Source organism: Mirounga angustirostris, unplaced genomic scaffold, assembly GCF_029215605.1.
Source record: "Mirounga angustirostris isolate CCGP_5_RB_7025 unplaced genomic scaffold, mMirAng1.0.hap1 SCAF_2, whole genome shotgun sequence".
Taxonomy (NCBI): Eukaryota; Metazoa; Chordata; class Mammalia; order Carnivora; family Phocidae; genus Mirounga; species Mirounga angustirostris.
Window position 1 is genome coordinate 36,751,945 of NW_026991710.1, and position 27,255 is coordinate 36,779,199.

Here is a 27,255-nt window from a genome sequence, read left to right on the forward strand (position 1 = left end):
GGACAGTAAGCAAACCTCAGAGGCCGGGCAGGAAATGAAGTATATAGGAAATACTAGTGGAATGGCTTCTATATGTATATTTTCTTGTATTGAAGTAATATAAAATTCAAAACACTCTAATTAATTCATTTTATGCAAACATCATTGATTTTTCAGAGTTATTTAACTCTGCTATTTTGGCCTTGCTGTTTGTGAGGCTTAATTCAAAGTTTAAACCCATGTAGAACAGTTATATTTTCTCTAGGCTTAGGCAAAATCTCTAATGACCATTCTGAATAAATTCAACATTGATCAGATTGAGATCAGATAAGACCAGACTGAGACCAGACAAGACATTTATTTTTAAAAATCTGCATGTAGTTTTCCCCTAAATATTTTGAGGCAATACAGCTTAACAAAACCATACGTTTTTATTCTGCCTTTATGTATTATAGAGTGAATAGATATATACATGTGCCTTTTTAAAAAAATAAGGAATAATGAATTATTTCATCAGGGTTAAAAGCACAGCTGATTATTACTATCAAAGGTACATACACACATCTCTCAAGAGCAAAAGTATTTAGCCTTACAATAAAGGGAACTGGAAAAATTTCAGTGAATTTTTCCAGTAGATAGAAGCTTACAATAATCCAACACCAAATGTTTTATATTTTAATAAAACATTTTATTCATAAAAAAGGGATTTACGGAACATATAAATTATAAATGTAATATAATGAAAAAGTAGATTATCCAGATTGCTTCATACCCACTATCCAAATTCTCTAAGAAACTATAAAATGTTTATTTGTTTTATGTATACTCAAAGAAAGGATAAAACAAATCAAGAACCTGCTCCCTGTTACGATTTGCACACTAACTGTGTATGGCTTGCTTTCTGTCAGTGCCATCTCAGATCCTAGAGTCACCTTTCTTGGACAATTTCATAAAATTCTTAAAGAAAACTTAGATGCAGTCAAAGAAAAAATAGAATTGAAGCTGCCAGAAGGAAAACAACAGCTATACTAAGGGATGGGTTTAATTATCCTTCTATCTGCTGGATGTCTTGAGAGGTGGACCAATGAACAAGTCTTTTCTTTTTTTGTTTCAAGTTTTTATCTAAATTCTAGTTAGTTAACATAGTGTCATATTGGTTTCAGGAGTAGAATTTAGTGATTCATCACTTACATACAACACCCAGTGCTCATCACAAGTGTTTTCTTTTCTTCTTCTTCTTCTTCTTCTTTTTTTTTTTTTTTTTTTTTTAGAGAAAGAGAGGTGTGGGGTGGAGGGGCAAAGGGAGAGGGAGAGAGAGAAGACTCCAGGTCTTCCACTCAAGCAGACTCCATGCCCAATGCAGAGCCCAACGCTCTCACCACCCTGAGATCGTGACCTGAGGTGAAATCAAGAGTTGGACATTCAACCAAATGAGCCACCCAGGCACCCCAACAAGTGTTTCCTTTATTAAATGAATTGAGTGTTCTTTTTCAAACAGCCAGGAGTATCACGGGAAGAGAATGGAAAGGCAAACCTTATATTTAATTAATTTGTTAAAAACTAACCAAAGTGAAAACAGAGAAATCCTTGAGGAAAACTTTTAGGAAAGCAATCATAAAAATTTAGTATTTAAAGGTTTTTAAATGTTTTTTTAAAGATTAACAGTTAATATAAATGCACAGGTAATAGTTTTTAAACTTCACACTGATGGGCATTAAATATCTCTTAAAGATGCAATCCAGGGAAGATCCTCCTATTTGGGGCCCTTTTGTGCATTTATATTTCATTTACTTACGGGTATATTTCTTTTCATATGGCATTTTTCCATTTAATTCCCAATATTTCTTCTTCAGTTTCCTCAAATGCTCTTTTCTCTTCCTCTCCCCTTCTATCAAAGTGTGTTATCTTCTCTTCATTCTCTATCTATTGCAAAGCAGGATTTTCCTGAGCAGCATCAGTGAAAGTCATCATAAATGCCTTACGCTTACCTAATCTCAAGCAAGGTGAGTTTTTTTTTCTTCCTTGGTGTTATTCATTCCAAGTTTTTCAATGACAGAATTCATTTGTCACCACAATAGCTCTAGGGTTCATTTACCACATTCATTTGTGAAAATCCTTATTTTATAAGGGAGGCTATGAAATCATCTTCCCTTGGGATAAATAAGACTAGAAAAGTTGTCTTCCTGTCAGAAATGGTTTAAGTAAACTTGCTGAAAATATGGAAAATGTATTAGACAGGTTAAGAAGTCTTCCTTAGTCTTATGGTGTCTAATGAGATATTATGCATTATTTGAGGCACGGTTTAACATAATCTCTGAACAAAAGGACATTCATTCATTAATACAATAGAGTCTTAAGTATTTGGAAGGTTTGGGGTCAAAAATAACCTAGATATTTTAAAAGATGAAGTATTAACTAACAATGCCTCAGATTTTTTTTTTCCTTAATGGGAATAGATTTGTCAAACTCTGATACATTAAGGAACATTTCTGCTGTTAGTCAATTTGAGCTAATTTTCTAGATGATAATAATAATAATAATAATAATAATAATAATACCCAAAGTGATATCACTCTGAAATGGTCTAACAAGTATTCTTGAGCCACAAAATTACCTCAAAATTTGACAATTTTTTAATGATTTAACATGGAAAAATTCTCTAAGAGGTAATCCTGAAATAATAGGACAATGATGAATATTAAAAATGTAAATGATACCTTCATTCACCAAATAGTTATTGAAAACTTTTTTTTTTCTTTATGTCTGATATTGGTCTCAGTGCTGTAAGGATGCATGGGTATAACGTTGGCTTTGCAGTTGAGTACCTTATAACCTCTCAGAAAAGATCTCTACAGGGGCACCTGGGTTGCGCAGTAAGTTAAGAATATGACTCTTGGTTTTGGCTCAGGTCCTGATCTCAGGCTCAGGAGATCGAGCCCTGCATCAGGCTTTGCTCTCAAAGCAAAGTCTGCTTAAGATTCTCTCACCCTCGGGGCACCTGTGTGGCTCAGTTGGTTAAGCGTCTGCCTTTGGCTCAGGTCATGATCCCAGGGTCCTGGGATCAAGCCCTGCATTGGGCTCCCTGCTCAGCGGGAAGCCTGCTTCTCGCTCTCCCACTCCCCCTGCTTGTGTTCCTCTCTTGCTGTCTCTCTCTCTGTCAAATAAATAAATAAAATCTTTAAAATAAAAAAATCTCTCACCCTCTCCCTTTGCCACTTCCCCCACACTCATGCCCCCTCTCTCTCAAATAAATAAATCTTTAAAAAAATTAAAAACTAGTAGTGCAATTGCTGGGTTATAGGGTACTAGGTATTTACCCCAAAGATACAAATGTAATGATCTGAAGGGGCACCTACACCCCAATGTTTATAGCAGCAATGCCCACAATAGCCAAACTATGGAAAGAGCCCAGATGTCCAGCAACAGATGAATGGATAAAGAAGAGGTGGTATGTATACTTAATAGAATACCACTCAGCCATCAAAAAAATGAAATCTTGCCATTTGCCATGACATGGATGAACTAGAGGGTATTATGCTAAGCGAAATAAATCTATCAGAGAAAGACAATTACATGTGATCTCACTCATGTGGAATTTAAGATACAAAACAGAGGATCATAGGGGAAGGGAGAGAAAAAGAAAACAAGACAAAATCAGAGAGGGAGACAAATCATAAGAGACAATCATAGGAAACAAACTGAGGGTTGCTGGAGGGGAGAAGGGTGGGGGGACAGGGTAACTGGATGATGGCTACCCTCCTTAGGGCACGTGATGTAATGAGCACTGGGTATTATATAAGGACTGATGAAACACTGAACTCTGCCTCTGAAACTAATAATATACTATATGTTAATTAATTGAATTTAAATTAAAAAAATAAAAATAAAAAAATTTTTAAAAGATCTCTACACAAGTAACTATTATTCAAAGCAGTCATTATTAAGTGTCACAAGAAAACAAACATCAGTGCCCTACAAATATCAGGAAGAAAAAAGGCCATTTTAGGCTGGCTACATTTAATCAGGAATTTAGAGATGTCATTTCAGGTCACTTTAATGAATTGGAGAGTTCCGTCTGGGTGTTGGCTAAAATTTTGGCCACATGCAGGTGAGTTAATGTAAGTGTTGAAAGCTTATCTGAGCACAAATTTTGGTTGATTTCATATGTCAAGATAAGAATTCTGGATTGTGATGAGAAGTATTAAGGGAACAAGCCCTTTTCATTTAATCATAATGCCAACTTTTATGAGAGTGCTGACAATACTCTATAGTTAAGGACAGTAAGCCTTAGAGATTAGAGTGTGTGTCCAAAAGCGCAGGGAGAATAAGTAGCACTTATTCCAAAATCCATACTCTTTCTACACCACAATGCAGAACAATTACTACAATAATAGGAGCAGAGTAATGTTTGTGGAAGATCAAACAGTGTGTAGAATGTGGGGCAAAACAGTACAAGAAAAGACTTTAGTCAGAGACATCAAGAAATAAGTCCAGGTTGAAGCGGAAACCTGCAATGGTTGTCACAGGAAAATAATGGGAAAGAAATATTTCAAAGGACACTCCAAAGAATCTACACAACTTCTTTGCTGTGTCATAAAGGGAATACTCTGATAACTTCAAGTGGCTATTTCTTTCCACATTAAAGGTAAAATAAAAAAAAAATTAAAACTTTAACCCAGTTAAGACCAAAAACATTTTAAGAAATAGCAGACATTTAAATACTAAGAAAAAGCTCAGCAATTCTAAAAGTAATTCTCTAAATACCAAAAGTGTTCTAAGATGTACTTATAATATTTAAGCCATCTGCTTTACTCTTTTTATTGTTGTTGTCTCTATGATTTGGGTTAAAATAACCTGGTAAAGTTAAGCAAAAGTAAGCATGGTGCTATATGGATTAAAGTATTTCTTGAAATCAGTATTTTCAATTCGTTTATGCCAAAAAGGAGTTTGTATGCAAGATGGTAATTTAACCAAGAAGCTAGAGGAATTAAAAATACACTTCTTTTCCAAATCAACTGAAAACATCATTAATCCTAAGTATTTCCTTGATGCCTATCACCATGGTATCAAATCACAAACCTATTAGAAGAGAAGCATTAAAAGGAACTGAAACTCCTGTCTTTTTATTCCATTGTAAGTCATATCAAAGCTAGGAACTAAAAGAAATACTTCCAAATTATTTATTCTAAGGTTAAAGGGGGACATTTAAAAACATATCTTTGATGTATTCCTGCACATTTTAATATTGAGACTACATCCAGTTTCCAAGGGTATGGATCAGGAGCTAGGGCATCTAACTGAAAACTCTCTCCCTCCAGCATCAGTGAATGAAGTTCACTGCAAGCTAACAAAGACAAAGATCACAGACTTGAGTAAAAAGAGAAGCTGTAAGAAGAACCAGGGCAGACAGGGGAGATGTTAAGAAACATAATTTTTTCTCTAGGCACAGCTATAATTTTACACCAACTTTTGAATAGTCCTTTGTGTGTTTCTAAATAACACACCAGTTCTATTAAAATTGTACATTATGGAAGTGTTTCTGCTAGTGATCTCATCCTAAATTAAAGACTCTTAGAGTAAATATGTCACTTTTTTTTGGCTTTCAAGTAAGCCACTCAGAAGTAGCAAAATATTCATGTCTACATCTAAATCTGTAGTCTTAGTATTAATAACACAGAGGTGTTTTAGGGTTCCAAGCATGGACAAGACATTTGTGGTGTTTGAACAACTGGAAACCCACATACAAAAAAAGTCAATAAAACCACAATCCTTACAACTTTCACAAAAATAACTCCAAAATGGATCAAATTTGATTTCATTAAAATTAAAAACTTCTGCTCAGTGAAAGACACTATTAAGAGAATGAAAAGACAATCCATGGAAAAAATTTGCAAAACACATATCTGATAAAAGACTGTACCCAAAATACAGCTCCTAAAACTCACTGATATAAAGATAAAAAATCCAATTTAAAAATGGTGAAAAGATTTTAATAGACACCACATTGAAGAAGATATAGAGATGGAAAAAAAGCATAGCAGATGAAAATTTGTTCAACATATGTCATTGGAAAATTGCAGATTGAAACAATGTGGTAACACTCACACCTATTAGAATGGTTAAAATCGTAAACACTTGAGTATCAAATGCTGGTGAGGGTGTGGAGCATAGGAACTCTCATTTATTGGTGGTGGGAAAACAAAATGGTATGGCCGCTTTGGAAAACAATCTGACAGCTTCTTACAAAGCTAAACATAGTTTTTCCATATAATGCAGCAATTACAATTTATCCACATGAGTTGAAAACTTACAACCACACAAAAACCTGCACAGAAACGTTTATAGCAACTTTATTCATAATCTCCCCAAATTATGGAAACAACCAAGATGTCTTTCAATAAGTGAATGGATAAACAAACTGTGGTTTGGAATATTATTCAGCGATAAGAAAAAAATAAGTTATCAAGGCACACAAAGACATGGAGGAAGGGACGCCTGGGTGGCTCAGTCGGTTAAGCGTCTGCCTTCAGCTCAGGTCATGATCCCAGGGTCCTGGAATCGAGTCCCGCATCGGGCTCCCTGCTCCGCGGGGAGCCTGCTTCTCCCTCTGCCTCTGCCTCTCTCTCTCTATCTCTCATGAATAAATAAATGAAATCTTAAAAAAAAAAAAAGACATGGAGGAAACTTAAATGTATATTGTTAAGTGAAAGAAGCCAATCTGAAAAGGCTATCTAATATATGGATTTCAACTATGTGACATTCTGAAAAGGGCAAAACAATAAAGACAGAAAAAATATCAATCCCGGCCTCCAGAGGTTCAGGCAAGGAGTGAGGGTAGGGGTAGAGATGTATAAGCAGAGCAGAGAGGATTTTTTGAGTGGTAATACTAATTCTGTATGAACCTATAATGGTAGATATGTGACGTTATACACTTTCCAAACCTATAGACTGTACAACGCAAAGAGTGAATGTTAATATAAGTTATGAACAATACTGAATAATAATGTATCAATATTGGTTCATCAATTATAACAGATGTACCATACTAATGCAAGAATAGTAGGGGCAATGCTGTTGAGAGGGTGGTGAGCATATGGGAACTCCTATCTTCTGCACAATTTTTCTGTAAGCCTAGAAATGTTCTAAAAAATGAAGTCTATTAATGTTTTAAAGATTACATAAAAAAATTTGTGAATTGTTTAGTCTGAGAAAAATAGGGTTTTGCATAACAGCATCAAGGAAAATGTGTCTTTTAAATGTTGATTGCATCGGGTTCCACTGAAATTCCTGTACTGTCCCTGAATAAAAAAGTTGACTCCAAAATCTACACAGAAAGGATATATTATATTAACCACAGATGTACTTTAAAGATATTTAATTATTTTAAATGAATTCCTAAAAGCAAAATGAATACACCAAAATGTGATACAGAGCTGTCGAGAAAAATGACATCAATTAAAAATTTAAAAAGCAAATGAAAACAGAAAAAAAAATCATCTGTGACCTATCAGAAAGGCAAAAAATAATAATCAGACGAAAAATGTATCTATCTAGCCTTGACAAAGATGTGATAAAATGGAAATCATCTCCAAAACTGGTAAAACTTAAATTGTTTCAAGCTTTTAGGAGGACAGATACTTCATAAACACATTGAAATTTTAACAAATGGTTGCCAGAGGCAAGAGGGGCAAGGGATAGCAAACTGGGTAAAGGGCAGAGAGAGATACAGGATCCCAGCTGTGGAATGAATAAGTCAGTAGACTAAAAGGTACAATGCAAGGAATATAGTCAATGACATAATAGCATTGTATGGTGACAGATGGTAAGCCACACTTGTGGTGAGCACAGCATAACTTATAAACTTGTCAGATCACTAGGTTGTACACCTGAAACTAACGTAACAGTACGTATTAACTATACTCAAATAAAAAAAATTAAAATATATAAAAATATAAATAAATAAATGTGTATACCAAGTGAGCCAGTAATTTCATCTAGACATTTATCCTAAAAAAGATAATCAGACAAGGATAAAAAGATGTATGTACAAAAATATTCTGCATGTATGCAAATGTGTGTGTTTCATTGTGTGTGTGTGGAAAGAGAGAGCTGGGAGTGAATCTTTGCTTTTATTTTTACATCTTACTTAAGAATGTGGAACTAGGAAAAAATAATTAAAACAAATAAGCAAGCAAGCAAACAAACAAAACCAAACCAGAGAGGCTTACTTATAAGACCTCCAGGAGGGAAGACTTACCCTTCCCTACCCATGAGGGAAGGCTTACATATGGATTAGCCTACCTTACTGACTCATAATTATCATCATAGTAAATGTGTTATCCATAATTCATTGTAACCAGATTTGGACTTAAAAACAATCATTACCAGTTTCTGAAACCCTGCTTAACCTTCTTAACCTTTCTGCTTAAGGAACCCAGTCTTCCCCTTACTGCCCTTCTGTCATTTGTAAAGTCCTCCAAAGCCCTAAACTAAAGGCAGGTATACATACACTCCCCTCCTGGTCTTTCGGCTCTTTTCACCCCCACAGCCTGAGTGGTCTTTTTAGAAGAGGAATTTCATATTATATGTGTTCTATCCTGCTCCCTGAACCACCCACTTAAAAAACCTTTAATGAATTCCTATTGCTCTCAAGATAAAGATCAGACATTTTAAGACCCAGCCTGAGTGGCTGTTACCTACCCACTCCAGCCTCACAGTGAGCCATGTTCTCTACACTCCAGGCCTCCCTGTCTTCCTTCCTTTAGCCCCTCAGACTTGCTGGGCTCCCTTCTGCCATAGGCTCTTAGGCTGCTGCTTCTTCCTTTTCCTACTCCCCTTGTTAACTCCTGCTTTTCTTCCACATGCCATTTCAGTCAAGTCCTCAGTGAAGCCCATCTTGACTTCCCAGACCAGGTGAAATCCCTCATTAAGAAACCACATAGCATCATCATGTACCTCTTTTGATGCTCTTATCACAACTGCAATAGATGATATATTTGATTAATACCTCTCTCCTCTACTTCACAGCAAGCCCCAAGAGTAGAGGGAACATGTCTGTTTTTGCTTACTATTGCTTTGCCAGCACATAGCCTGATACCCAGAAGGAACTCAACAAATAACTCACTGAATGAATAAATGAATGAATGAATGAATCAATCAACCAATCAATCAATCTCAAAGTTAACAAAGTTCTTAAAGGCTCGTCCTTCATTACCGGATCCAGTTTAGCACATCAGGCTTCAATGTTTACACTGTACATTAAATTTACAAGGAATCACGTATGCGCAGACTATCACTGACCTTACAAAGAAGTATTTTTTTTTTTTAAAGATTTTTTTTAATTTATTCATTTGACAGAGATACAGAGAGAGAGAGCATGAGCTGGGGAGAGGGAAGGAGGGAGAAGGAGAAGCAGGCTCCCTGAGGAGCCAGGAGGCCAATGTGGGGCTCAATTCCAGGACCCTAGGATCATTACCTGAGCTGAAGGCTGATGCTTAACCATTTGAGCCACCCAGGCGCCTCACAAAGAAGTATTTTTTTAAAAAAGTATTTTTATATATGAGGAAAATGAGAGTAAAAGATATTTTCCCTCAACAGTCAACCTTTTAGGGGACCTCGGCATACTTGAAATTAGAATTAATGTCACTATCCATTCAACTAACTATATTGGCATTATTGAAAATCTCTGAGCCCCCACAGAAAAAAAATGATGGCAGTGTTTCTTTTCTACTGAGTGTAAGTCTGATGATCCAGCCAGATGATCTTTTAAATATCTCTCCAGCTACTGGATGTACAAAACATAGCCAGTGGCATCAGAGAAAACCATCACCTATCCAAAGATATTCATGATTTTATTCAATCTTTAAAGCTATCACTGTAGGTTACTATCTGAAACCGTGATAGGGACCCCCACAAAATGAACTGACAAAGTAGGGGGAGAAAATATTTTTCTTTAGAAAATTTGGTGGTTGCTTTATCAAGACGGCATTGAGCTGAAATCCTCTGATATGAGCAGTCATGCCCAATCTTTGAGATTAAGGATAAAACCAGGATTTCACACACACCGCATAGAGCTTCCTGAACAGTTTCATCAGCGTCTGGTTTATATTTTTCGTAAAAGCAAATCAGATGCTGCAGGAGCTATACTCCGGAATTCAGCCAATGACTGCTGAAACTCAGTGACACTAAGCTAACGGGAGGGTGCCCAAGGACAAAATTAGTTTGGTGAGATTACGTTAAGGACCACATTGAACGCATGAAGAACTCCTTTAAATACAGATAGAAAAGGCTATGCCTTAGATCCTTTGACTTCTGGAATTTGTAGGAGGAAGACAAACGCGGATTTTGGCACCCAGAACGGGAACAGGTTTTTTGAAGGGAAAAGATGTTATGTAAACTGTAAGGTAAAGAGGTGAGCCCAGAAACAACCAACAACAAATCCTGTTAGACTCATCTTTACCCCTCAGTATCTTCAAAAGCACTTGCTCCAGAGTAAGCAACGTAAACCAGAGTTATGATTCAATATGAAGGGCAATGATATCTGGGGAAAGGATCAAAGTTTTCATAATCATTATGAAAACACACTTTCTAGAAATCTTACCTGGCACATTTCAGTATCTGGCCTGGGCTGCTTCTAACTTGATTTTACACTTGACTGGACTTCAGTGAGTCATCAGCTTAGACACAGCTCAGCTCCTTCTGTCCTTTTTTTGCAAAGTTCCATGCAAGCTGATGGTCCAGGTTTTCTATGCCAGCGACTCTACTCAAGTAGTAGCTGAATATACACCAGTGTAAGGAAGACACAGAATGAAAATATTCCTTTCTGGTTATAGAAGAAAAGTTAGAGTGCTTATGGACATAAAAGAGCTCTAAGCTGGAACAGAACTGCATTAAAGAGGGAGAAATACTCCCTTAGCATAGCCTGCAGGAATTGATTGGAGAGGGATTATTTATTTAAGCTTCTTTAAGGTTATCTGTATATCTAATTAGGTCATGTTTGGTCTTCTAGAAAACAATTCCCAAAGGAAATTTTTTTTTGCCTTGTATATAATAGGAAAGCTGTGCATAATATTTAGCTCAATCTATATTCCATAGTTCAAAACCAGATTAAGAGTATGTTTAGGAAAAAATAACCATTCCAATATGCTAGCAGGATTTACACATTTTATATGAAAAAGTTGGCAAAGTGTAGAGCACTTAAACATGAAGTCTTTTGAGTTTTGCTGAACTAAGCTGATAATCACTTTTTTTTTAGTAAATCGGGTAAGAGGTGATGAAACCTGAGCACAATTGCTTTTACTGGCAGTTCTTTACCGAGTCCTTGCAGGGTTTTTTGTACCATACCTGTTGCCTGGAATATCCCCAGAATTTACACACATTCTCAAGACGTTTTCTGGGTTAAAATTTACTCAGATATTTCAGAATGGTGAAGAAACTACAAGTTGGATGAGAACAAGTGTCTCTGACACTGTAGTTCTTTCTGTTTCTGCATCTCAGATAGCAAGACTGGGTTATTTTTCCACCTACAGAGTTTACACAAGGAAATATTCTCCTTTTACAAAAGGTTCCTGGGCATCCATTAGTGTTCCCCTACTTTTCTTTTGAACCTTGCTTTCTCACAGAGAGTACACGGGGTCACTTTCTGAACTCAAATTTTTAGTGTCATTGAAAGGATACAATAATTTGAAAATATATAGTTAAGAAGTACCAATTCATTTGAATTGGGTACTCTCACATCTTTGAGATTATAAATGGTCTCCAACTTTCAAGATGGAAATATGGCCAAAATGCATCCAGAATCAAACTCATATCCAGCAATTCTACATCTAGAAATGTATTTTACCAGAATAATTAGAAATGGGCTCAAAACTTTGCATGGTATTATTCTTTAGAGCATAAGTTAAAAATTGGAAAAAATGTAAATCAATCTAAAGACACTGACCTAGCAGGTTGGCTAAATAATATGTAACATTAGGATTCTATTCAGCTGCAAATAACCCGTAATCTGACTAATGGAGGCTTGAAAAAAATAAGAGTTCATTTTTCTCACAAACTAAGTCTACTGGTAAGTAGTAGCTGGCACTGCTTTAGGTGCTCACATCTCAGCAGGATCCCAGGATTTTTCTGTATTTCTGCTCTGACATCCTCAGAATGTTGCTTGTATTCTCATAGTTAAACGAAGGCAGACACAGCTCAGGCATCATATATTCTTTTTTTTTTTTAAAGATTTTATTTATTTATTTGACAGAGAGAGACACAGCGAGAGAAGGAACACAAGCAGGGGGAGTGGTTGAGGGAGAAGCAGGCTTCCCGCGGAGCAGGGAGCCCGATGCGGGGCTCGATCCCAGGACCCTGAGATCATGACCTGAGCCGAAGGCAGACGTTTAATGACTGAGCCACCCAGGCGTCCCTCATATATTCTTTTAGAAGGGGATATGTTCAAAAATCTCAATACATCCATCCCCTTCATCAAAAAAGCAAAAACTTCCCAGAAATCCAGTAGAAGACTTCTACAGAAATCCCACAGGCCATAACTGGGTTATATTGCCAACCCTCACTGAAAGAGAAGTGTGAAAAGCGTATTTCTTTTCCAGCCTCAATTCCTGGAAGTAGAGAGAGGAAATAGAGATGAATGCTAAGTTAGCCAACCAACAGTATTGGCCACATAAATTACATCTTTAAAATAAATTCACGAAAGCAGGGGTTTTATCTGTTGGCTTTTATATCCCTGAGGTACAGTATACTACTGCTTGGCACATAGAAACGTTCAATGAGTGATTGATAAATGAATGGAATATAGGCAGTCATTAAAACTATATTGTCAAAAAACTATTAAGAGCACTGGAGATTGTTCACAACAAAATATTAAATTAAGAAAGCAGAATACAACCTATATATTCTGTGATCCCAGTCCTGAAACATACACATACAAGCAGATTTGGAAATAAATTCCAGATTGTTAAAAGTGATTCTCTTTAGTTAGCATTACTGTGAACTGTAATCCTGCTGTGCTTTAGAATCTACATTGTAAAATGGGTAACATCCCAAGTTCGTTATGATCATGAAATAAGTATGAAATATGAAATAAGCACCTCGCTTATCTGAAACAAGTATCTCAGTTATCCAAAAGAATCTGCTTTCTTCCCTTCCCTCTTCTTTGACCAGTTTTTTGGCCAGTTTTAAAATGTTGCTTTAGCTTTGCGTTTCTGCTCCAGAGAACTTAGGCAGCTGTAAAAGTTACTGTAAAAGTTACATTCTGCTGGTTCTGTATTTGAGGCCAATCTTGGCCTAGAAGTGGTTAAAAAAGGGGGAGGAGAAATATTGGTGAATATTGGTGACAAGCCTTGTATTTCTAGGGAACCATGCATTTGCTTTTTCTAGCTGAAATAGCACTATTCCCCACTAGATAATATTTTAGTGGTATTAGGTGATTCAGATTTTAATAAGCAGTGTGTCATGTAATCCATTAGACTGAATATAATACAGTCCCTGCTCTGAAGGGGCTCATAGTCCGGGGAAAGAAAACAGATGTACTAAGAATTATAGGAACATGAGGCAGATGCAAATGCTATACTGAGGGTATGTGCCCCAGTGTGGAGGAAGGTTACAGGATCTACCTAGGGGCAGGAGGAATCAAGGTGTTTTTAGGGAGGAGGTAATACAGGAGCAGATTCATATTACAGAAACAAGTGGACTCTGAAGGGGAGGGGAGGGAGGTAAAGCATTCAAGGAAAGTAAAGAGAACATCTTTGGAAGGATTATTCATTTCTATGGAAAAAAAGCCAGAGGCATTTTTTTTTCTTCATTCACTTTACTCACAAACTCACTTCAAAATCCAGTGAGTTTCTGATTAACCATCCTTTACTGTGTTGGAAAGAAAAGGTCTTAAGGCCAATAACAGGATGCCTTTCCAGGCACAGACTTGTGTCTTAATTTATGTTTCTTAAAACCACGTCACATTTCAGAGACATTGTTTCAATTCTTTTAAAAACCTGGGACATTATTACAAGTTGCATGTTTGGTGCAGAGAAATTATCTACATTATCTTTCATTACAGCACAACTATAATTAAAATCCCAGTTGTATCAATGTTTTTTGGAAATCCAGGAAAGGTTTGAGCAGTTCATGTACAATACAGAAGACACTTTTCTGTTCAATAATACAGAATGAAACATCTGTTGCAAATACCATTTCTTTTATATAAGATAAATATGAAATATTTACATCTACTAAATGTAAATATCTAAGTCTATTTCTACCCTTTTGTCATATCTTAAATGTTTTCTGTAACTCCCTACAGACCAATGTTCAAGTGTGGAGAAAAAATGGCGGCCAACGGAAGGACCTTTGGAAGAAAAAACAAATAAATGAGGCAGATTCCCCATATGACTTACGAGAGAAAGAAATGGTGTATTCTTTCTGCTCATGAATGTACCATATAATGCACTAAGTCAGGAATTTGTGACCTGAAACCCTAATAGTCTAAGCAACTTTATGCCTAACTTACCCTCTAGATGTGGTCTTTGTTCAAGGAAAACCTGGCTTAGTAAACATTATGGAGTCCCATTAAAATCGTAGCATATTGGGTAAAACCCACATCTTCCTTATAACTTAACCAGATTATCACATTCACTAGCCTGAATTGTTTTTCTTTTACGTTTTCCTTTACATTTCAAAATTGGAGAGTTAAATATTACATAAGCTATTTCCATGTAAGCAGAATATGTGAGACAATAGAGGAGACAGAAACATGGTCAGTGGGGATAGACAGAAGCAATGGGACAGCTCCCCATCTCAATATCCTTAAGTAAACATATGCGAACAGAGAAGTGTATACTGGGAGAATGAGGTAAGAAACAGGGAACGCAGAAGTCCAGGAAGTGGTGGTGATGTCTGAGGCAGGAAAAAAATGCCAGGCAATTCGAAGCAAAATTGATAGGGATAGAAATCAAGAACATTATAAGTGAAGGAAGCATTCAAAGTGAAATAAGAAAATATGGGGCGCTGGGGACAGCGGGTAAAATAGTAGTCAATGCATCAGGAAAGAAGTGCAACATAAAGGAATTGGGAGAACATTGTAAAATTTTTCTCTGCGTTCTTGAGTTTCCAATAGGTGATTTCAAAGACTCCATGGGGTTCTACAGTAGCCAAAGGCTAATAATTCCAGGACCTGCATGTCTAGATCCCATGTTCTCTTGAGCACACCTGCATTGCAGCTGTCTACAGGAAACCTCCTATCACTAAACCCAACTGACAGCAGGGAAGAGAGTGCTTTGAAACAATTCAAGATGAGCTTTCTGGTGCACAGAACAGGGTGGAGAGCCTATTGGGAGGGCAGAACAAAGGGTGGCCCTCATGCATGACTTCTCAGTCACGACAGCCCATAAACTGCTCAGCAAAATCATACTGGTTTCCTACTATTAGAAGATTATACTTAGGGGCGCCTGGGTGGCTCAGCTGGTTAAGCGGCTGCCTTTGGCTCAGGTCATGATCCCAGGGTCCTGGGATCGAGCCCCGCATCGGGGTCCCTGGTCAGCAGAGAGCCTGCTTCTCCCTTTCCCTCTGCCTGCCACTCTGCCTACTTGTGTTCTCTATCTCTCTGTCAAATAAATAAATAAATAATATCCTTAAAAAAAAAAGATTATACTTAATCCCAAGAATCTCCTTTCTACACATGATGAAACATCCTCTGCCTTCATGATTCAGGAAGTATTAGAGTGAATATTTTGCATCTTTCTACCTCCACTTCTTACTCTTTTTCTTCTCTGTCGTCCTAACCCCACCTCAGAAAGGAGTGATTATGTGATTGGAGAGATTATGTGATTATGTGTTTAGAGAGCTTGCTGCCACCGGTGAGGAATACTGTTCCTCAGAAAGAAGACTTAGGTTCACCGCCCACAACCCCTCACACACTGCCTGATGATGTATCAGAGGATCAGGGCCAGATTTCTTCACCCTTCTCCGACCCATGCAGAAGGCACACAGGATCAGACCTGAATCCTTCATTCCTGAGCCAATCCTGGAGCCCTCCTCTAGTATCATGTGGAGCTCTCTGGACCATCTGCTCATGAGTGCATGAAGATGTGCAGTGCTCCATATAGGTGGATTGTAAACATATTCAGAGCTTCTCCCTACAAAGAGTCCTGAGGCTGAGATTTAGCAAAAAGGTGGTAGGGCCCCAATTCCCACCTCAGCTTCAAGACATAGTCATACTCTCAACACACTTTCACAAGGGAGGCATGCACTTTGGGCCTATGGGGTCTTCATTTATAAAGCTTATTTTTCTTAGCCTAAATACCTACGCATCTAGTGTGGATGTGTGCTATCAGTTGGGACCAACAGGAGGAAGAAAACTAAGTGATTTTCATTTCACACTATCAACGTATGTAAGAAACACAAAGAATGCTCTCCCTCACTAATATTGGCTATAAGCAAGGCATGGGAATACAGATGTAAATAAAATGTCCTTTCCACCAAGCAGCTCACATTCAAGTTAGGGATAGAAGAGCTATATCAGGACTAAAAGAAGCAAAGGGACCACCAATAGGGAAATGGTTAATTGTGACCAGAGAAGGTTGGAGATAACTTTTGATCTCAGTCTTGAAGAATATGTGTCAGGCTCCTAGGTGAAAGAATAAGAAAGGGCACTCTTGGCAGAGGAGGTAATACAAGCAAAAGTAACAAGTAGCATGGAAGATTGAGAAATCTGTGCTTAACCTGTTATGTCTGGAGCACTCAGAATAAGTGAAAAACAGCAGGAAATGATCTTGAAGAAAAGACCTGACACTAACATTTTCAGGACCTAGAGTAAAAATATAAAAGAAGCTTTCATATTGTATGTCTAAATATTTGAAATACATAAATCAAGCTGACCTACTATTAAATAAAATATGCTCTAGCCTTCTACATTTACAAATAGTCCTAACGACCTGGAGGCCACATTGAAATTTAGAATTCTTATATTCCTTGAGATTTCACACCAGGGCATTGGTAGCGTGTGAAGAGGCAGCCTACCTTCTCTGGACAGTCTCACCTCTCTTCCCACCCTGGCCGTGTGTGTGTGTGTGTGTGTATGTGTGAATGTGTGTATATATACATACATTATCAGTGAATGAACAAGATATTAAGATAACCTTCACATTTTCTTGATTAAAAATGGTTTTTAACTAATTATCAATTACTGCAATGAACAATATAATGATATAATGATTATATTTTACTAATAAGGCAATCACAAAGAAATACTCATATAAATATCTGGGACTCATTAGTTTCCTATTGGTTGCTGTTACAAATTTCCTATGGCTACAAATTATCACACACTTGGTGGCTTAAAATAACACAGGTGTTTTATCTAAAATCAAAGTGTCGGCAGGGCTGGTTTTTTCCATTCTCTAGGGGAGAATGCATTTGCTTGTCTTCTCTAACTACAAGAGGCTGCCTGCATTCCTCATTCCTTAGCTTGTGGCCCCTTCCTTCCATCTGCAAAGCCAGCAGCATAGCATCTTCCAATCTCTCTGACTCTGAACCTTTTGTCTCTTATAAAACCTGTGATTACATTGTGCTCACCCAGATAATCCAAGATAACCTCCCCATCTCAATATCCTTAAATTAACATATGCAAAGTCCCTTTAAAATAACATCACAATGGATAAATTGGTTAAGAATCAAAATCCCATGCTCCTCATATTTTATTGTAAAATATCCTCTGTGAGATAGCACATTGCAAAGGATATCAGCTTTTTAATTTGACTGAAACACCATATTAATCTAGGTAATGGGATTGTGTATTGTTGCTATGTAAAATTACATTAATTTTTGTATTACTAATTTTTTTAATCTTAATCAATTCTACTGCAAGACCATTATACACACAATAATCTAGCAATTACACAGAACCTGATGTGTATTTTTAATAAAAGTATGCTCAAAGTCTAAAATTTTTATTAGCTCACTTTGTAATCCACTGATATACTAGGTATTTCCTTTGCAATTAAATAAAACCTATTATAATATTTCATATTTCTCTTGTATATCAGTGGTAAGTTTAGCATTGTCTGATAAAAGAACAAAGTCCCTGGTAGATAGCATGTTTCCTAGCATATACTATTTTGTTTCCTAAAGTGTCATACTTGAATACACACTTTATCAATAATTGTGACACTCAGGAACAGCCCCAGACAATCTGAAGTAAATAACTCACCTTTTCCCTATTATTGTGCTATCATGGGACACATCATGCACACCATCCTGAACCTTCCTCACAGCATTTCCATTCTCTAATGTTCAGCAACAGCATTATCAAATTAAGCTACACTAGGTTCTAGTCTTCCAGCTCACTTCTACGACTCAGTTAAACATACCTATCCACCCAAGATAGAAGTAAACCAATTACATACTACAAATCAAATGCTGAATGAGCACACGTTAAAAATTGATATTTTGCCGAAGCAAATATTTTAATTACATAATGAACTTATGAGATACAAGAATAACTCTGAGATTTTATTAAACAGTTTAATTATTAATATAATTTTATTATTAAAATTTCTGATATTCAAATTTTAAAAGATCAACATTATTAGTGAAGGACAATTTCTTAGCATAGAGAGTTAGTTACCACATTGCTCCTGTGGTCACCCAATTTCACATCTACAATCCTACATGCTCATTTTTCAGTGAAAAAAAAAAAAGATATTTAGGGCATACCTCAACTTTCTGTATCGTTTGTTCTTCTCTTCATACCTTTTTATAGTTCCTACACTGTGTGTATTGAAGAGGATTCTTCATGAATCTTTTATATGATTTTGAAGGTTACTTTGCTTGTGAATTTGTTGAAGTGCAAAGTTGATAGTCTTTGTCATTCTTGCTTAAAAGATGTGAAGACTTTCAATGTGAACATTTCACTTGTTTAATTCTTAAAAATTAGAATTATGAAGTCATGTAACTATATTCTGCTTTCTCTTATTAAAATTATATAAAAATATTAGTGGGTTCAAAAAGAATATGTTCTTCCTAAGCTATCTATTTAGTACAGTCACTCTTAATAGATCCATTAGATTTCGACGTATTTCCAAATTTATTTGGAAATTTTTGATAAATATTTTTCTTAATAAGAATATTCACAATTATTCCTCGTAGCATTTTACACTAACATACACTTTTATTTCAATATATAAATCACATGAGATTTTTCACTCTGTTAACCTCTAAAATTTTTATCTATTTTTATTTTTTTTTTTAAGATTTATTTATTTATTTGTGAGAGAGCACGCACAAGCATGGGGGGCAGTGGGAGGAGCAGAGGGAGACGGAGAGAGAAACTCAAGCAACTCCGCGCTGAGCATGAGCCCCATGCAGGGCTTGATCTCAGGATCCTGAGATCATGACCTGAGCAGAAACCAAGAGTCAGGGCGCTTAACCGACAGCACCACCCAGGCACCCCTTAAAACTTTTTAAATCATAAAAATATGTTCAGATTTTCAGAATCAATACAAATGGCATATTCTGTTAGAGTATTATTGTTACAGTGATTAGACGTGCCATCACATGATGGCAAATCCACATGATCTCACATGAGTTCAATGACACAGAGATGGCATTCAGCAAATCAGTCTTCTAAACCCTGAGCCTGGAGCTAAAGCCAACAACCGGTGTTGTCTAAATCTAAAGGCCTATGCCAAACCTCCATATAAGCCAAAAAAAAGACACTTACAGTCTTGCCAATTGTGAAAATTTCAGAAACTTTGACACGTTGAGAACAAATTTTTGGTCAAGCAGCCCTTTGCCTTACCTCAACCCACACAGATCTTATTATTTACACGAGTGCTTATTCCATTAACTCAACAGCATTGGACCTATAGGTTTTACTGTCCCTTAAACTTAAATATAAACCTCTTCCTTATTTTAAGTCGTGTTGAGAAAAGACATTAAGGTTTGTGGAAGGAGAGATAGTTAGTCCTTTGAGTGGGCTGATTATGTGACCCTCTCCTACCCCAGAAGTGTTATAGCAGCCTCCCATAGTAATATGCATGGCCTTCTGCAAAAACAAGGCATTAAACCACATAAAACCACACTGAGCTCAAAGCAGGTAACATGAGCACACACAGTTTTGCTATTACATGCATGGTCTAAACAGATAAAGCATTCCCTGTAGGGGCTTTTGATGACAACTCTAAACCAGGCCAAAGTCTCAAAAAGAAAAACAAAAACCTTAAATATATATTAAATAACATATTTGTTGACCATGTCTTCCAAATCCTAAAAAAAGAAAACACAACTGAACTTGTGGGTTGATATTTTAATTATCATTACATAGTTTCAGCTATCATTGAATCGGATTACCCATAACATCAAAGTCAACCTTAGTTAAATTAAATGGTTTGGGTGTGCTTGGAGAAGACTTTGAATTGCTCCAAACCACCTTGGTTTTCCCTGACAATATTCGTGACCAGCCAAAAGTTCAAGGCTGATTCACTCAGATAAAGAACCAAAAAAAAGATGCTTGGTAAGTATTTTTAATCATGCTGATAGTGACAAACTTCTGGAGCTAAGAATAGCCAGGTGAAATAATCCCAAATGGAGGATACAACTTCCCCTCCAGGCTAAATGAGAAGTGTAAAAATGGTGAGATTTGGCTTACAGGCAGAGAATGGTCTCAATTCATCATAATTTCTTCCTTGAACATTGCAATATAAAGTTTATTATAAACTATAGCTCTGTACAGCTGAAAAACATCTATTTTTACCAAATGCCAAAAATAACATCAAATGATATTCATGAGATAAACCTAAATATATCAAATTGTCAGAACAGATAAGGACAGAAAAGCACTTTCTTCCCAGCCTACAACACAAGAATACTGATCAGTGCTAAGTCATAGCTGGGCAAAGTGCTGACACTGAATCCCCATTCCTGCTGGAAACAGGCCACAAAATGTGGGAAAAGATGCAATATTGTGATGATAGCAGAGTTGTACTCTTTCCATATTTAAGCATTGATTGTAGTGAGCACAATTCTGTGGCCTTAGATAAACACAGTATTTTTAGAAGCATTATAACTGCAAACTACAGCTTTGCTGGCTCTTCAAAGTAGGATCAGGCTTCAGTAAGGGAGACCTGATAGGGACAGGAACAAAGGTTATCCTATTTTCCTAAAATTATAAAGAAAATAAAAAGAAGAACCTAGATTTGGTTTTGCAAATACTATGTTCCTTAGAAAATTACCATCAAAAAATTTTCCTAAAACTGTATTAGTTATTCATACACCAGTGGGGTTTAAAGCTAGGTAATCAAAAAATTAGAAATCAAAATTACACCAATAATGTTAGTAAATGTACTATATATTCAAAATAGCAGCTACTAAAGGTCACTCTGAAAAAATATATGAAAAAGGGACCTATCTACCTACCCAATATTATAAATACTAAACTCAATTTTTTAAAAACCCAGTCATAAAATTCAAATGAACATTGAAAAAAATCTAGTGTGCAAGAACAATGGAGTTTCTTCATGGTAACTGTCAGAATATTAAAGTATCCTATGTATTATTAATATAAAAGTAAGTGGTATTTAGTAATCCTGCACTAATTATATATTAATTACTTTGAATTTGATAATCTATGTAATATGGTTTCAGTCAATGAGAATACAGAGTTCAAGAGAACATAATATTTCCCAACCCTTCTGTATGTTTGTTTATTGTCACTAGTTCACTTTCTCTTAAGTCATTAGAAAATATCAAAAGGAATATTTATTTCAAAATATGGACCATTCACTCTAAAATATAATTATGGGTAGAAAGCTAAAATGAATCAGAAGAACAAATACCATCTACTACTTGTCCCATAGCATGGCAAAGACTAGGAGTTTTCACATGAATCATTTCATTTAGTTAAGGATAAGTGCTACTATGCAGAGGAGAAGGTAAAGTAACTAGCAAATCTGGAGACAATGAAGATGCAGGTAAAGAAACAGAGGTTCAGAAAGATCAACTAAGTAGCCAAAGCTCATAATTCATACAAGTGGGATTTGAATACTTGTCTTCTCTGAGCTTCCAAACTCCATGATCCCAACATAAAAATCATAATATGTCTCAAAGAAAACTGAATCTCAGCAAAAAGGAATCCTTTGGTCATTGTGAAAGTACTCCAGGAGAAAGCCAATGTTTGGGCAATATGTATTCCCATATTATCACATTTAATATCACAAAAACCCCAAGATGTAGTCATTATTATTCATATTTTAGATTTAATTCCTCAAGATCAAATTCTGATTTCAAACTTAAGTCCGTGTGACCACATAAAACCACACTGAGCTCAAAGCAGGTAACATGAGCACACACAGTTTTGCTATTACATGCATGGTCTAAACAGATAAAGCATTCCCTGTAGGGGCTTTTGATGACAACTCTAAACCAGGCCAAAGTCTCAAAAAGAAAAACAAAAACCTTAGTTTGATTCAGTGAAGAAACAGATAAAGCATCAATTGGGCAAGAGTTTACCCGAAAGTAAAGGAAAAACTTAGAGTGACAAACACTTTTTCACATTAACAACGCATTTAGGTTCTGAGATAGACTTGGCCCAGTGACTCAACAATATTAGGACTTAAAACTGTGAATATCTAGGTTTTTCCCTTCATGCATACTCCTTCGTGTTCTCAACATGGATGTTCAGGTTTCAGGCATCATAGTGTACTCGGGGCAAGAATGAGGACAAATGGATAATGTCTCCCCCTGGTTTTCCCCTTTTAATGAAAAGTAAATCATCTTATACACACTCCTAGCAGACTTCCTCCTATGTCCATAGCCAAAACCCTGTGAACTTTCCAACCCTACCAGCAAGAAACATGGGGAAAGAAACTGTTCATCTCTCCAGACTTTACAGAAAAGACAGAAATGAAAGAAGGAGGAGGTGAAGGGGTGTTGTGTGATCCAATTACAATGTTTGCCTCAAGAACTACAAGGAAGGAATTTTTTAATGCTTCCAGTTAAAACAGATACTTGCAATTTTGTTTATCCTCAAAATCAGGTCACAAAAATCTAAAACAACTTCAGCAACTTTTTCATGGATCTGCTTTATAACATGAAACTTCTGAAGAAACAAACAAACACAAAAATGATTTGATTAATGCCTAAGGGAAAAAAAATCAAGCCAGTCTTTGCCTAACCAATTAGGAAAACATCAGTGGCAGAGTCCACGACTTGCAATGCTCAGTATCTTTTCTCCACTTCTTTACTAAGAGAATCACCTTCCTTAGCATCCAGGAATGGCCTCATGACACATTTCAAGCCCATAAAATGGAAAATGGAAATTGTTGGAAGGAGTTTTAAGAAAGCTCCTCAAAAGAAAGAAACCAACTAAGCTGGCATGTTCCATTGTGCCCTCTGTCTTTTCCTTACAGCTTGAAATGCAAACCTGGTGGCTGAACTCTGGCAGCCAATTTGCAATTATGAGAAGTATCACATTCTCAAGAGAGAGGCTGAGAAAGCATAGGGGAGTCTGGTTTCTGGGGATACAACTGGGCCTCAATAACATTCCTAGGCTGCCTCCATCTAGCCTTTCACATGAATACAAAATAACCCCTTAATTTCTTTTTTTTTGTTTTTTTTTGTTTTTGTTTTTTGTTTTGTTTTTAAAAGATTTTATTTATTTATTTGAGACAGAGAGAATGAGAGAGACATAGAGCACATGAGAGGGGGGAGGGTCAGAGGGAGAAGCAGGCTCCCCGCTGAGCAGGGAGCCCAATGTGGGACTCGATCCCGGGACTCCAGGATCATGACCTGAGCCGAAGGCAGTCGCTTAACCAACTGAGCCACCCAGGCGCCCAACCCCTTAATTTCATTAAGCTGTCGCTTCTCAGGTTCTATTAGCTAGATTATGAATTCTGATTAACTGGACATAAAATAAAGACATCATGACAAACATGAATGAATTAATTTCTATAAAAACGAGGACCACAGAAACATTAAGAAACAGTCGCCTCTTTTATACATCACACACCAATTAGTAAAACCATTTTTATTGATTTATAAGTACATTGACCATTAGTAGCAAATATTAAGCCCCTTTCTCTATTTAAATATATACATTAATAAGATGTGCACATATATTTATGCACATTCATATATTTAAAGATAAAAAATGTGTGTCACCCACTCATACATATACATATAAACATATATACATATACACAGGACAATAATCAGCTGGTAAATAGGAGTTTATGTTCATGGCTCGAAACAAAATTAAGGAGTCAAGTCTTACATAAAGAGGTCCAACTCTGGACACAGAGTTGATGAAGGGGATACTTGAAGGTATTCTGCTGTCATCATCATGACAGATGAGAATGTCAGATGCATAATATTGGTAATTGTATTTTCCGAGTGGTTACATTTGAATAACTTTTTTTTTTTTAAAGATTTTATTTATTTATTTGAGACAGAGAGAATGAGAGAGAGAGAGCACATGAGAGGGGGGAAGGTCAGAGGCAGAAGCAGGCTCCCTGCCGAGCAGGGAGCCAGATGCGGGACTCGATCCCGGGACTCCAGGATCATGACCTGAGCCGAAGGCAGTCGCTTAACCAACTGAGCCACCCAGGCGCCCCTGAATAACTTTTTTATTATTCTTCTTGAATGTTTCTGTATTGCTTATCTATTTTTTTTAAACAATGGGCTTATTATCTTTTTCTTACAAAAGGAACCAAATCATTCTTTAGAAGAAAGACATTCGGATTTATTATTGTTAATGTGTTAAAACCAAAATATACTGGTAAATGTTCTTACTTTGTGAGAACACATTATAAGAATTTTGAACTGTCCTTTAACATACAATTTATTGCAATTACAGTATCTCACAAATGGGACTAATTTGTTTGTTGGTTAAAAGCAGTTGTAGTGTAACAAATTACAGTTAAATCTACATTTTAAAAGAGACTAAATTTCCCTTTGCTTAGATGTATTTTTTAATACAAAGGATTCATTTTACAGCCATGTTCCTACAGTAAAATCATTGACAGAAAGCTAAAATTCATGGATTCAGAGGCTGAAACTCAAAAATGTATTTCATTTTATAGGAGTCCTAAGAAAATCTTTAAAATGATGTTTGTCAGGTAAACGACAAACTTATACAATTCTATGCCCTTAGAGGTCAAAGTCTTTTATTTATTTTCCTTATTCCCTGAAGTTTATTCCTTGGAAGTAAGTTTAAAAAGTCAACTATTGACATCCATTAAATCAAGGATGCAAGAAAATGGTGCCAGGATATCTGTGTTAATGTGCCCTCCTTAACACTTGCTACCTTTGGTCCTGAAAGGATTACACTATCCATGTCACTTCTCACAAGAAATTAAAAAAAAAAAAGGAAAACTGAAGCATAAACATCAAAGATGAAGTACAAAGAGAAGTGACTTATCCTAAGTCACACAGTGACAACTGATTTATTCATCAAGCATCCACTGTGCATCAACTATATTCTAGCTGTTGTGGACACAGAGTTGATGAAGGGGATACTTGAAGGTATTCTGCTTAGAGCAGCCTTTTAACTCTATCATCTTAGGTCATTTAAGTCTATCACAGAATTAAAGATCCAGAACGAACTCAAGAGGACATCTAGTACAAGCTCATTTTATAGCTGATTTCACTGGGCAGCAAGACAGCAGACCTACTACATATAAAGTAATCAGTTGAACTGATACCTGAGGAAAGACCAGAACGTGTGAAGGGCCAGATCCATGCTTCGTAATCACATGTGGTTCTCACCGAGGGAAGGCCAGAATGATGGGAGTATACTGATGCCAAAGAAGAGAAGTAGGAGTTGAGGTCGGAAAGTAAGCCAGAGCTAGTTCATGAGGACTCCGGGGGATGGAGAAAGGATTTAATTTTAAGTCGATAAACAAATGAGAAAAGACAAAACCTTCCAGAATGCCTTCACCCATTTGGTACAGAGGAGAAGGTAAAGTAATTAGCAAGTCTGGACACAATGAAGATAACCAAGACAGAACTATATGACAGAAGCCAAGGAAGAGAGTTTCAGGTGGGGAAGGGGAGCTGATCAATACTGCCAAACATTACAGGTCATTCCAGAAGCCAGACTGTGGAGGAGTAAAAAATAATTGACTAGTGAAAGAATTCAGGCAACTGGATTTTGCAAGTGATGGAAATAAGAGAAACATCAGTGAAGAGAAACCACTCAGATAGAATACTGAAAAAAAAAAAAATTCTTGTTGGGATATGGAAATTTTAGTTTAGATGCAAGTAGAGGTGAAAGAGCCAGTGGAACAGGGAGAGACTGAGGATGTAAGCAGATTGCAAAGGGGGCAGAAAGGAATGGGATCAGAATAAGAGGTGGAAGAGTGGCCCTGAGCAAAGGTTCAAGAGAAGAGATCAATGGTCATTTTTAAAGGAGAGAAAGAGTTAGCCCATTTCACAAGGGATGGTCCCCCAGAAGGATAAAAGACAACCAACAAAGCATTGAGTGCCTGGCCTGGGGACTTGAGGAGAAAGCAAAATTGGTAGAACATATTACATTAAATATCACAAGTTCCCTCACAAAATGAAAAAGAGCAATCAAGTCCTAATAAGGATCTAACTAAGGTTGGATAGCATGAATCACACAACAGAAGAAAAAGGCCTAAGTGTAAGTAAGGGGTATGTTTATCTTCCTCCAACTGTGAATGGGATAAATCTTTTACAGAACACATACACTAAATGGTATTGAAAATAAATATATTCTTTGTAGATAAGCCAGCTAATCACATTTTTAGATGTTCTCTAAAACAACTTTGAATTTCACTCTATCATTTCTTTCATCCAACACTTTTTTTCTGTGATACAAAGAGACCTCATGCTAGTTAGAAACTAGACAATTTACTATTACTACCAACTCTACTCATCATAGTACATTTCAAATTATGTGACTGATATTTTAATTGCCTATTTCTATGTAAATAAATCTGCATTATTTTATTCCTAGAAGAAGACAGGTTTAAATTTTCTTAATTATATTTAATTTCTGATAAGTTTCTATAAAGTTCCTTCAAATCCTAAAATAATGTCCTGTACTGCCTACCACATAACAACTGCTGAATGTTTGAATCGGACATAAAACACTTAAAAATATTTTAAAGCATGGAGTTCCATTTACTTTCTCGTTGCTTCAATCAGATAGTGATGTCAGGTCAGATTCATATTCCTGTCTCCTAGTTTCCATCTCTTCTAGCAGGTTGTTACCATGCTCACACTGGAGAAGGAAAAAAAAAGACATCAAAAGCAGTTCTTTTA

General features: G+C 36.4%; 1 protein-coding gene across 5 annotated transcripts in view; it reads right to left on the minus strand.

Moving 5' to 3' along the window:
• Window positions 1-27,255, minus strand: part of KCTD8 (potassium channel tetramerization domain containing 8) — a 237,490-nt gene that overhangs the window by 153,429 nt on the left and 56,806 nt on the right. For 4 of the 5 annotated variants that reach the window (XR_008506602.2, XR_008506600.2, XR_008506601.2 and 1 more), the window contains one exon: window positions 49-27,214. The exons of the other annotated variant lie outside the window; for it this stretch is intronic. Coding sequence is in view for 1 of the 4 variants with exons in the window: in XM_045881218.3 (XP_045737174.1) it covers window positions 27,210-27,214 (5 nt within the window). In the remaining 3 variants the exon portion in view is untranslated. Of the gene's footprint in view, window positions 1-48; window positions 27,215-27,255 lie in introns of those variants that run through there. 5 annotated transcript variants of the gene reach the window in all.